General features: G+C 44.1%; 1 protein-coding gene across 1 annotated transcript in view; it reads left to right on the forward strand.

Annotated features, from left to right (window-relative positions):
• CFAP47 (cilia and flagella associated protein 47) overlaps window positions 1-12,634 on the forward strand; it is a 286,241-nt gene that overhangs the window by 5,212 nt on the left and 268,395 nt on the right. The window contains exon 2 of the mRNA XM_008174468.4: window positions 3,990-4,141. Within this exon, the coding sequence (XP_008172690.4) occupies window positions 3,990-4,141 (152 nt within the window). The remainder of the gene's footprint in view (window positions 1-3,989; window positions 4,142-12,634) is intronic.

Here is a 12,634-nt window from a genome sequence, read left to right on the forward strand (position 1 = left end):
TCTGCTAACATGGTTTTCTCTTGTGTTATGGGGGTGGGGGCGGTCTATTCAGTTCTTGAGTAACTTATCTTTTCATCATCATTCTGTGAAGTTACAGATAACATTGTCTATAGTGGATGCCTAAATTAAGTATCTAACTCCATGTTTAGGCATTTAAAGCACTTAAATAAGTGGCCTGATTTTTTTTTTTCTGGCGATTCTGAGCACCTACCCCGCCATTGAAAATTAGTTACCATCACTTGAGCTAGGAGAATTGGTGACATCCATAATGCTGGCTTTCCTTATATCATCTTTCACAACAACATGTTTGTTTTCCAACCATAGTCTAATTTTTTCCATAGAGTATTCATACTATTCCACTTTCACCAATTTTATTTTGCTTCAGGTCTTCACTCCTCTAACTTCTTGATTTACTGAGGAGGCCAGATTACACAGGCTACTCAGTTATTAACTGACTGGAATCAAAGCTGTTCCATAAATAAATTTAGTGGATTTCTGGTTTTTGGAGAGCAAAGCCCAAGACAATTCTGTTCAAAGACTGCCAAAATGGATAAAGTATATTCCAATTTAACTTTTTTAGAGTTTTATACTGCCTCTCATAACTATAGTATCTGAGCGCCTTCCACATAAATCTATAGAATAGTGAAGCTTCTAGTGGGTTTCATGGAAACGTTGGCACTTCTCACTTTACAGGGTCAGAAACTCTCTGCTTAATGTAGTTTGTTTTTGGGAGATGAGGTTGGGAATAAAAGTGGTGGTCAAACTGTATCACTTATAGATGAAAGGCTTTCTCAAAGAGGAAGGCTTTTTAATGTTTCATGAAGATGTTCAGACTCTGGATTTGCCAGATCACCTCTAGAAAATTGTTCCATAGCCAATTCCCTTCAACAGAAAATGGTTTGTCCTTAGTTCTCATATGCGTTGTACTGCGCTTAGTGATCTGCATTGTCCCAGAGGAGCACAGCTGTTGCAGTGGTTCATATATCAAAGCGGGACCTATGATGTAGTCAAGGCTTGTGTGACGGGTTCCCTCTGGGGTGCCACCTGGAACTGGGGTACCACTGAACCCCCTGATCCACCAGCCTGGGCTCCCTCTCACATTGTACTGCTGTGACAAGTTGCAAAGCCCTCCAGCCTGCACTTTCACCAACATACATACAGGAAGGGACACACCCAGCTGCAGTCACATGCAAACTCTCTGACCAGCCCCGGAATAGGAAGGCTACACAGCTAATGCAACTCCCAGCTCCCCAGGCGCACACCTATAATTTTGGGAATATAAACCTGAAATTATACAGTCTTGTGCTGCACAGGGAACTGTACAGCATAAGCTCATAAAGTTTGCCCCCTCCTTCAATGTGGAGAGCAATATGCAATGGCTTTTACCCCTTGAGCGAAGATTCCCATACACTTAACTCCAACTCACTGGTTTAGATAAAGCAAAAACAAGTTTATTAACAACATAAGATAGATTTTAAGTGATTATAAGTGATAAATAGATCAAAGCAGATTATCTAGCAAATAAACAAAAATGCAAACTAAGCTTAATATACTAAATAAATTGGATATGAATTAGCAGATTCTCACCCTAAGAGATGATACAAACAGGCTGCAGATTCTTAAGGGCAAGCTGCACTTGCTTTACAGCTTGGAATCCCCAGGAGTTTCATTTATAGGCTAGAAATTCCTTTAGCCTGGGTCCAGCACTTTCCCCCAGTTCAGTCTTTGTTCCTCAGGTGTTTCCAGGAGTCTTCTTGTGTGGGCAGTGAAGAACACCAGATGATGTCACTCCTCACCTTATATAGGTTTTGCATATGGTGGGAACCCTTTTTTCCCCCCCCCCCAAAGCTTGGTTTCCAGACAAGTCTTTTTAAAAAATACTGACATCCCAAGATGGAGTCCAGCATCATGTGGTCTGATCACGTGTCCTTATAGAGTCATAGTAGCCATTACTCACAGGCTGTTTGGAGTGTTCTCAGGAAGGCTCATCACCAGGTGGAGATAAGCTTCTCCTCAGTCCTATTGTTTTTTCCTAATATCCTATTGCACTAAAGAGACCCTTCCCCACCCGCTATCTAGACCAGGCGTTCTCAAACTTCATTGCACCATGACCCCATTCTGACAACAAAAATTACTACACGACCCCAGAAGCGGGACCGAAGCCTGAGCCCCATCACCCCAGGTGGGGAGGCCAAATCCAAAGCCCAAGTGCTTCAGCCCCAGGCAGGGGGCCTGTAACCTACTCTGCCGCCCAGGATTGAAGTCGCTCTGGCCCCGGGTGGTGGGGCTCAGACTTTGGCTTTGGCTCCAGGCCCCAGCAACTCCCCATTAAAATGGGGTCGTGACTCATTTTGGGGTCCCAACCCACAGTTTGAGAACCACTGATCTAGACTGAAAGCATCTTGTCTAGGGGGCATTATCTAGGTGTAACTACATTTGAAATACATATATGTAGTTAATATTCATAACTTCAGATACAAAAAGCTGTATGTATACAAACAGGATAATCATATTCAGCAAATCATAACTTTTCCAAAGACACCTCACATGACTTTATCTTGCATAAAATACATCATCATTACCTCATAATCATATCATAATATCACTATGAAGAATATGGGATGCAGTGTCCCAGCATGATGTTAAACAGGCATCAGAAGCTGACTAGGAGCTAGTGGAGGGACTTGAGCCCAGGCCTGATGTGCTTACAGTGACCTAAGCTGTGAAGAAGGCAGACAGCTTCACTCTGTCCCAGCTGCAGCCCATGCATCATTTTCACATTCAACCAGAGGCAGATTAAGGTTTCCTGGGGCCTTAGGCCAGAGCAAGTGGGGGACCCTCTTCACCCCTTCAACCTGTGGTCCCGCCCCCGTTCCTCCCCTTCCACCTGTGGGGCCCCTCCACCGTTGGCTGCGGTTCCTTGGCCCGGGCCCCTTTGGCCAAGTGGCTAATCCGTCACTGCATTCATTTTAAGAATTATGCTGATCTAGCTGACCAGAAAAGCCAAGACCCCATCCTCTGAGAGGAAGAGTGGCCCTCTTGCTTGCATATGTAATATATCATTCCCTGAAATTGGCAAAGTTACTATTGGAGCTCAGTTCACTCTTTCACTAGGAAATATTGGCTTGACTTGGAGGCTAATACCTTGGTCAACATCCTAGGTCCCCATCCCTACTTCTTGAGAATTACTGCTGGGATTCCTACTAGGTTGCTCAACATGTCCCCTACTCAGGGGAGCACGTGTAGAGGGAGGGGAGGTAGGGGGAGGTCTCTCCAACTCTTTATATTGGCTTCTGGTCAATACACAAGTGACAAGTTTGCAGCCCAAGGAAGAGAGACGTGCAAAAGGGAAAAAAAGATGTACTCCCTCAATATTGATATTTTGGGGTCCCTCTCCCTTCTCAGGGTCTAATCTGACTCTCACTGAAGTCAATGGGAGACTTTCCATTGAGCTGAATCATCTCCTCATTGAATAACTGTACTGTGTGCCTTTACAATTGTGCATGTTTTCCCCAAGGAAAACTAGAGTTAAACTGCTTTGATTCTTGGCACTTTAACTGCTACTCATAAGGTTCTGAATCGTAACAAGGAAACTGAGTAAAGTCTTTATAATTTTGCCTTTGTTTCGGAAAGCTAATAGCAGCAGAGGCAATGGAGGTGTCTGTCTGTAGAGTCAGGAAGATAACAGTGCATTGGTTCACATTTGGTAGCTTATCTTCTTAACCATCAAGAGTAGAAATAACACACTGTTAAATGAAAGCTAATTTTTGCAGAAATTGACATATCAGTATTCTAGCTTACTATATTATCAGGAAACTTCTTCTTGCCAGTGATGAATAGTGAGTGGAATTTTAAAGCTGTTGATCATAATGTTAATTACACAGGTAAACCCCAACATATTATGCTGAAAATGGGCCACTTGTATACAGAGGTTTATATAGAAATATTTAAAAATTGATTTAAATATTGCTGGTTTTTTTTCATTGTAGTTTAAATTGATTGTGGAAAATCCAGATAAACCTGTTGCATCTGGTCTTCAAGTTACAGCTACTGTGGAATATCATCCTGACAGTGAGGAGGACCTTCGAGATAGACTACTCCTTTTGGTAGAAGAAGATGTAATTGAGATCCCTCTGATAGGGTATGGTATTTAAAAGTACATAAACTGCTAATTATATTTTCATTTTACTTGAAAGGGAAGTATGCTAATACATATAGCCATGTATAATGATGTAACTAATTTGTTATCTGAATTTTGAAAACAAATAGTGAATTTCTTTGTAAAGGTAAGTTTCTGATTTTTTTTTTTTTTTAAGACTGTCACACAGGTAGGATGTTCATTTTAGTGATGTCACTTGATGTTAACAAAGGATTTAAATTTTGACCAAGTGTACTCAGTCTTCATATTTAAGAACTTGAAGTGGTTTGGGCTCATATCTGTGCTCTACATTTTTAGCCTATGATGGTTTTCATGATAAATGGCTTTCTCTGGGTCAATTCTAATTATACAATTGGAAAGTATGGGATGGCCTTTTTCTTCCCTGCATATACTCACTATTGAGTCGGTGATATGTAAGTCCTTATAATTATTGCACATATAGTTGGAGCAAATGCGGTTGTATCTTAGAGCTTGGCTGTAGACAATGGATCTTGTGGTGTGTCCTGGATGGAAGCTAGAGGCATGTAGGTAAGTGTAGCGGTCAGTAGGTTTCCGGTATAGGGTGGTATTTATGTGACCATCGCTTATTAGCATAGTAGCGTCCAGGAAATGGATCGCTTGTGTAGATTGATCTATAGTTATGACTGCATTATAGTGAAGCATTTCTTCCTCAATTTTGTAAATATTTTAAAAATTTATAATGGGGTCTCAGATTATAGCATAATGTATTGGATAATCTATATCAAATTGGAACCTATGCTTTTGTAAAAAATTGCATCCATGGTCATAAACAACCGAAAACAATAGTTTTTATAAAATGATTACTAACATAAAAAATGACCTGCACAGGCAGTAATGGATTCCTTTTCAGAATAAGCAGTATTCAAACCATTAGATAAAAACCTCACTCTTTGAGAGTTCTGTCAAGAAGTAGGCAGGATATTTGGATGCTTCATCTAGGCTATGCTTATCCCAGCACTTCTTCCTCTTTACGTATCTGTCACTTCTCTCTACTCTTCAGATTTGCTTCTCTCCCATTTAAAAATGTTTTTTCAATTTGATGTTATACGAGTATTAAAACATGATAGAAATTGATTAATAGTCTCCCTTCAGGCTTCCAAATTCAGTGTAAATAAAGTTGTCACTTTTAGCAAGATGGTAGCCACCAAGAGGTGACTCAGAAATTGCAATTTAAGTTAGGAATTGTATTTTCATTTGTAGTTGTAAGTACTTTATGAGCAATGTTCCCAAAATTTAAAACTATGCATTAAAGAAATGGGCGCAGTTTTTTCTGAACTTACTCATGCATTCTATTTTTAACCATATGAAACAGTTTGGCCAAGTTTTTGCTTGTGAATAGGAAAAGCTTCAGCTAAAGCATCCATATGCTAAATGGGGGCAAAATTCTTGAGTATAGCACATCTCCCAGAATGGTCTCGGAATCTTACAGTTCATTTATTCAGACTAAGCAGGTAATTTTAAGCAACAGAGGGTCCTGTGGCACCTTTAAGACTAACAGAAGTATTGGGAGCATAAGCTTTCGTGGGTAAGAACCTCACTTGCATCTGAAGAAGTGAGGTTCTTACCCACGAAAGCTTATGCTGCTTTTTACAGATTCAGACTAACACGGCTATCCCTCTGATACAGGTAATTTTAGTTTCACATCTGCATCTGATCCAAAAATTGCTTTGCTATTACAGAACAGACTAAGAGCTAAATTATTGTTCTATTATCTGTTCCCAGACTCAGGAAATCTACTGCTTGTTCTGTAATCAAGAACTGTTCAATGTTGACCAAATTAAACGTGAACGCCAAAAATGCCATTCTTTGGCTAATGTTTCTTGATTGAATATAAAATATAAATATTTCAAAGAGATAATTTCTGGATGAGTCATGTATTTTAAATCCTGTTTTTAAATTGTAGCAGTCTGAACTTTGAGTTGCAAGTCAAGGAGTGACTAAGATATTACGTGGTAGATGCTGAAACTACTATTTCTATTTGTCCCACATAAAATGAAGGAACATCTGGAGATCTTTTAAGTCTGTGTGCACCATTCACTGTAGTCGTGGTTGTAGAATGGTCTCTATGCACATTCTTCTAAAGTAGGAAACAGTAAATTGGTTGTCTAGGAAACAAATTTGATTTTTTTCACCTGGCTGTTGTTTTTCTTGCAGGTAAAACCTCTTCCTGCTTGAAGTTCTAGATATCCTTTTGCAAGGCAATACTACTACAGTAAAAGCTGTGTTATCTGACACTTTACCAACTGGAAAGCTCTAGAAACCGGCATTTCTGATATCTCCCAATACAAATCTTCAATAGGGTTGCCAGATGTCCAGTTTTTGACTGGAATGCCCAGCAGGCTCTCTACCTGGCTCTAAGTGGCTCCCTGGAAGCGGCAACATATCCCTGCTGCTCCTAGGCAGAACAACAACCGTGGGGGCTCCATGCGCTGCCTCCGCCCTGCCCTTTGTGCTGGCTCCGCAGCTCCCATTGGCTGGGAACAGCGGCCAATGGGAGCTGCAGGGGTGGCACCTGTGGGCAGAGGCAGTGTGCAGAGCCACGCCTCCACCTAGGAGCAGCAGGGACATGTTGCTACGTGCTGCGACCCGCTGAGGTGAGTGCCGCCTGTATCCAGCACCCGAAAGCCCTCCCATGCCCCTCCTGTACCCAAACTCCCTCCCAGAGCCTGCACACCCTCCTTCACCCCAGCCCTGAGTCCCTTCCCGCACTCAAACTCTCTCCCTCCATTGGTAAATATAACTCTTAGTTAACCAGAATTTTTGACTAACCGACATCCCCCACACGCCAGATAAGAAAGCTTTTACCGTAGTAACTTCTGGAAAGGAATCCGAGTATCATATATAAAACCCAGAGAATTTTTGTAATTTTTTTCATTTTGAAGTTAAAAATTTAACTGCCTGCAGAAAAAATTACAGAATAATGTATACTACTCAGTGAATGTGTCCCGGAAGAAGGAATAAACGTTGTGGTCTTTATTTTGAAAAAGTCTGTTTCTTCCCAAGGGTAATGTTGGTTGCTCTGGTGTCTTGTTCTTTTGTTGACAAGGGATTTTTTTTTTAATTGTTTCATTCAGCACTGCTGTATACTTTGTAAACTTATTGACGCAAATCTAGTCTGTAGTACGTCATAAAGCAGAATGTGAGAAAATACTATATAGAGAGTTTATTTTCATTGTCTGCTTAGCAGAGCTAAAATTGTAAATATGAATGTGGCCCTGAGTAACATCCCATAGGACTGCTCCTGCTTCAAAATTTTCAGCATTTCAGAGCATTAAAAGAAACATTCTAATGGAATCTCAGGTAACTATACTTTAAATATTTTGCATAAGATCATGAAAAGGACCTGGCAGTTGCTGGAGTACTTGATCTGTCAGAGTTAAATGCCTATTACCTGCCTTTAATATTTTATTTCCTTTGGTGGTTGTTCAGGGATAAACCAATGGGGAAGGTGTTTCTCACTCATCTACTATATCTGAAGCAATTGTCTGTACAGATATATACATTGAATTTTTACTACGTGTGGTGTGATTTGAAGAAGATTGATACAAGCACCAAATCTAATCTGAGGGTTTTGGAGAAAAATTCTAATCTTGAGCAACCTTAAAAATTAATTTATAAAGAGAGGATTTTGAATAATAAAATGGGAAAAATATGGGCTGGTTCAGATCATCTCCCTGGAGCCCTGCCCTTCATGGCTGGCTAAATTTCTTAATAAAACAGTTTTAGTAAAGATTAGAATCTTCTAAAATATCACTCCTGGAAGCTTTTTTAATATACATTTATTTCAGGCAAACATTTAGTAAGGAAAATGTACAGATGACTAAATTTTAAAATAATTTTTCTTACATCTGAAGTTAAATATGAATGGGAGAGTGAACTTAGAAAGGAATGAAATTTCTGGTATTGTGTCAAAGAAACATCTAAATCAGAGATTTTACTGGCCCTTTGATAAGGACCTTAAAGTTGTATTTTCTAAATACCAGTCCTCCAAATGTGACTTGAGCTGTGCCAGTCAAACTGGGTAATGTTCATCTCACATGTTGCCGTAGGGGTTTTGCAGGTCAAACTATGTGCTTGGCTACATCTGTGCAGCACCACAATCTCCAGATTATGCCCTCCACGACACATATAATACTGCGAGCGCTTGTCAGGGAGTGGGGTTTTTTGTTCTCACATGTGAAAATATTTTTGGATTTTGTTGCAATTTTTTTATTAAGTTTTCAGGTTTTCTTAAAAACAAATGAACAAACCATCCCTTCTCCCCCCCCCATTTTTTTTTTGAAGAAAACAATTCCCCTCCCCCCTCCCACCCACCCCAAGTTTTTGGCCAAAAATAAAATCATCTTTTTTATAATGAAAACCTGAAAAAAATTCTTGGAAATAGGATAGTTCCTATGGGAATGCACCGCTCCCTGATGCTCCCCTTCTGCAGTCTGTTGAAGCAGGGCCAGTACCGGGCGCAGTGCAAGGGACCTCAGCACTGTTTCAGTCAGCACTGTAGATGTTACCGTGGTGGCTTTTCAGTGCCCTCCAGTTGCTTCAGCACTGTCAGCTATCTTGGTACCTCTGCTGACTTTGGGGTTGACACCATTTCCGGCACTAGAACATTCTGTGTCGGCAGTACTGTTTCCATCATTGGCACTGGTCCCTGCCTCATTTTGGACAACTGGTGAGTCTGACCATTTACTCCCTCCCTTAGGATTTTATCCCCTTTATCCACAGAAACCTGTGGCTTCTCTGTGTCGAGGTTTGGATCTTCCTCGTCTCGTTCTCCATGCTCAACCTGTATCAGGGACCGTTTACGGAGCACCACGGGCACCAGGATTGGCAGTCATGGTCAGGTTGGAGGCATTTCACCTGGCACCTACTGGCTACCAATGCCCTATCCTTATCAGTGGCCTTCATGGAATCTGTGGGACACTCCTTGGTTGCGGAGGCGGCACACCCGGCAGATCACTGGCAGGAACTGTGGACTGCAGGTTAAGGCATCAGTGAGCCTTTCCTGTGTGGAGCCTATGGAGCTGCCCCTTCCAGCTCCACCACTCCAGGAATGGGAGCCAGCAATTCGGCAGTGCCTGGCTCTTCCTCTCCTCTAATACCATAAGATTTCAAGGCCTAATAGGACTTTTTGCAGTGCGCAGCTGCTTCTCTGGGCTTTCAGGCAGAGTTCTTGCAGGAGAACATCAATAAGTTAGTGGACATCCTACAGCTGTCTGCTCCTGGGAGAGTACCACTGCCTATCAATGACATGCTCCGGACCTAGAGCCTGCAGTGGTCCTCTGGAGCATTCTGGCTTCAGTACCACCTACTGCAGGGGTCTCAAACTCAAATGACCACAAGGGCAACATGAGGACTAGTACATTGGCCCAAGGGCCGCATTCACTGACACCTCCCCCCTGCCACCTTCGGCCCTGCCCCCACTCCACCCCTTCCATGAGGCCCTGCCCTGCCTGTTCCCACCCCTTCCCTGCCCCCATTCTAACCCCTTCCCCGAAATCCCCACCCCAACTCCACCCCCTCCCTGCCCCCAGGAGGTGCAGGAGGGATGTGGGGTGTGGCAGGGGCTCAGGGCAGGGAGTTGGGGTGTGGGGTGCAGGAGGGGTGAGGGGTGCGGCGGGGGCAGGATGCAGGGTGCGGCAGGAGGCTCAGGGCAGGGGGGTGGGGTGCAGGAGGAGTGCAGGGTGTGGCGGGGGGCTCAGGGCAGGGGGTCGGGGTGCAGCAGGGGGCTCAAGGCAGGGGCTCAGGGGTGCAGCAGGGGGCTCAGGGCAGGGGGTCGGGTTGCAGGAGGGGTTCGGGGTACAGCAGGGGGCTCAGGGCAGGGGATTCGGTTGCAGGAAGGGTTCGGGGGGCAGGCTCCAGCCCGACGTGCTCCGGGAAGCAGCCGGAACCTGGGGAAGCAGGGGTGTGTGTGTTGCTGTTGCTTCAGACACCGCCCCCAGCAGTGGCCAGGAATGGGGAATCGCGGCCAATGGGAGCTGCTGGGAGTGGTGCCTGAAGCAACAGCAACGCACAGACCCCTGTGCCCCGCTTCCCGGAGCAGTGCGGGGGCAGGGCAGGCAGGGAGCCTGCTCTGCCCTTAGTGCGCGTCGGGCCGGAGCCGCTCTAGGTAAACGCTGGAGGAGGGCGGGGGGGCCGCAAGGAGGCCGCGTGCCATGTGTTTGAGACCCCTGACCTACTGCAATACGCTTGGAGAAACACTATTTTGTCTCAGTGCAGGAATTTGATTGCTTTTACTTCAATTTGGCCCCAAACTCCCTAGTCGTAACCGCAGTGAACAATAGAGGTCAGCAGGGAAGGCTGAAGTCCACTTCTAAGGACAAAGACTTCAAAAGGATGGACTTAATGGGCAGGAAGATTTACATCTTCTCCCTGCAAATGTAGATCACGAACCAGCAGGCACTGTTGTGCAAATACAATTTTGTAAATTGGAGAGCTATGTCTAAGTTTGTGAACCAGCTGCCTTAAAAATTCCAGAAAGGAACGTGGGTGTTTGCCACTAAACAGCATTAGTTGACAAAGACGTCGTTGCAGTCTGCGCTGGATGTTTGGACATTTCAACCAGAGTTATGTCTTCTGTGGTGACCAGGAGAAGGGCATCCTGGTTGCAGAATTTGGGCATTGCTCCCAGTGTGCAGCAGGCCATACGAGATTTGCCCTTTGATGACCAGGTATTGTGTTCAGATAAGACGGATGAGATCCTGCATACCTTTGTGGCTTCTAGGGCCATTCTACGTTCTTTGGCGGTGCATACATGGTCGATGCAGTGGTGCTACTTAGGAGACCAACAGCAACAACAATACTGTCCACAATGCACCTTTGGGCAGCCTTTTCCTCCCTTGTGACAGAGGGATAGCCCCACAAAGGGGCATAGGTCCCAGAGGGGAGGAGGCAGTCGGGTCTGGAGTTCAGCCAATTGACACGGCCTCCCCTGGCACCTCCAAGCAACAACTTTCACTCCTTGGTCCAGAGTAGTGGTCTGGTCATCACTCCTCTTACCCTGCCTCCATTTGGGGAGAGGTTAGCTCACTTCTACGATATCTGGGACTTGACGATAGCTGGGTCCTAAGCACCGTCAGATCAGGCTATGCTATCTAGTTCCTCTCCACTCTTCTCCCCCTATCCCTCTTCATGAGTTATTGCTCCTTGAGCAGGACTGCTCCTTGCTGGCCTTGGGAGTGGTGGAGGAAGTTCTTCTGGAACACCAATGTCAGGGCTTCTCTTCACAGTACTTTCTGTTCACAAACCAAAGGGAGGGTAAGACTTGTTCTCAACCTCCACAGCCTCCTCATATACATCAGATACATGAGGTTCTGTATGGTTATCTTGTCAACTATTCTCCCTGTGTTGACTCAGAATGACTGCTCTGAACCTTCAGGACGCTTACTTTCATGTGGCAGTTTTCCCAAGCTACGGAAGATTTCTCTGGTTCGTCATGGCAAACCACCATTTTCAGTACACAGTTCTTCCCTTTGCACTGTGCTGTCTTCTGCCCCCAGGATTTTTACCAAATGTATGGTCAGAGTTGACATCATACTTCAGGAAGAAGGGAATTCATGTCTTCTATCTGGATGCCTTTCTGCTCTGGTGCAGGTCCAAGGGAAGAGGTCCTTTCTCACATAATATCACACTGCACTTACACAACTGTCTAGGTCTCATTCTAAACACAGGAAGGTCAACGCTGGTCCCCACACAGAACTGTATCACTGGTAAATTACCTTTTTTGGAGGTGGGGATATAAAAACTGTAACAGTTAATTGATTTTAAAATATTGTATTTACACAATGTGTCCATTTCAGAAGATTCCCCTTCCATTCTTCACATAACTGTGACCGCTGCTTATTATGCTAAACATAATAGTCTCACTGATACCTTTGTGCTCTCTTCTGTCTGTTCATTAGATCCACTTGTTGTCTCTTGTAATATAGTTAAACTCCGATCCGGTAATGGACTATGCATTGACAGACTGCTGTGCTCATGTGAAGCCCCATTCACTTTGGTTGGGGAGTCATAGAATCATAGAAAAGTAGGGTGGAAGGGACTTCAAGAAGTCACCAAGTCTAGCCCCCTGCACTGTTGCAGGACAAAGTAAACCTACACCATCCCTGAGAGCTGTCTGTCCAACATATTCTTAAAAAACCTCCAGTGGTGGAGATTCCATGTTCTTAAAAAAACCTCCCTTGGAAGTCTATTCCAGGGTTAAACTATGCTTATAGTTAGAAAGTTTTTCCTAATATGTAACCTCTGGAGGTTTTTCGCCTTCCTCCACAGCATGGGGCAGGGATCTCTAGCAGGAGGGTCTCTGCCGATTGCAGTCACTAAAAACAGGATTGGGGACTTCAACAGCAGAGTCCAGGGAAGGGGTAAGGACGGTTTTATGGCCTGCAGCATGCAGGGGGTCAGACCAGATGATCATAATGGTCCCTTCTGACCTTAAAGTCTATGAGTCTATGAGTC

Source organism: Chrysemys picta, chromosome 1, assembly GCF_011386835.1.
Source record: "Chrysemys picta bellii isolate R12L10 chromosome 1, ASM1138683v2, whole genome shotgun sequence".
Classification (NCBI taxonomy): Eukaryota; Metazoa; Chordata; order Testudines; family Emydidae; genus Chrysemys; species Chrysemys picta.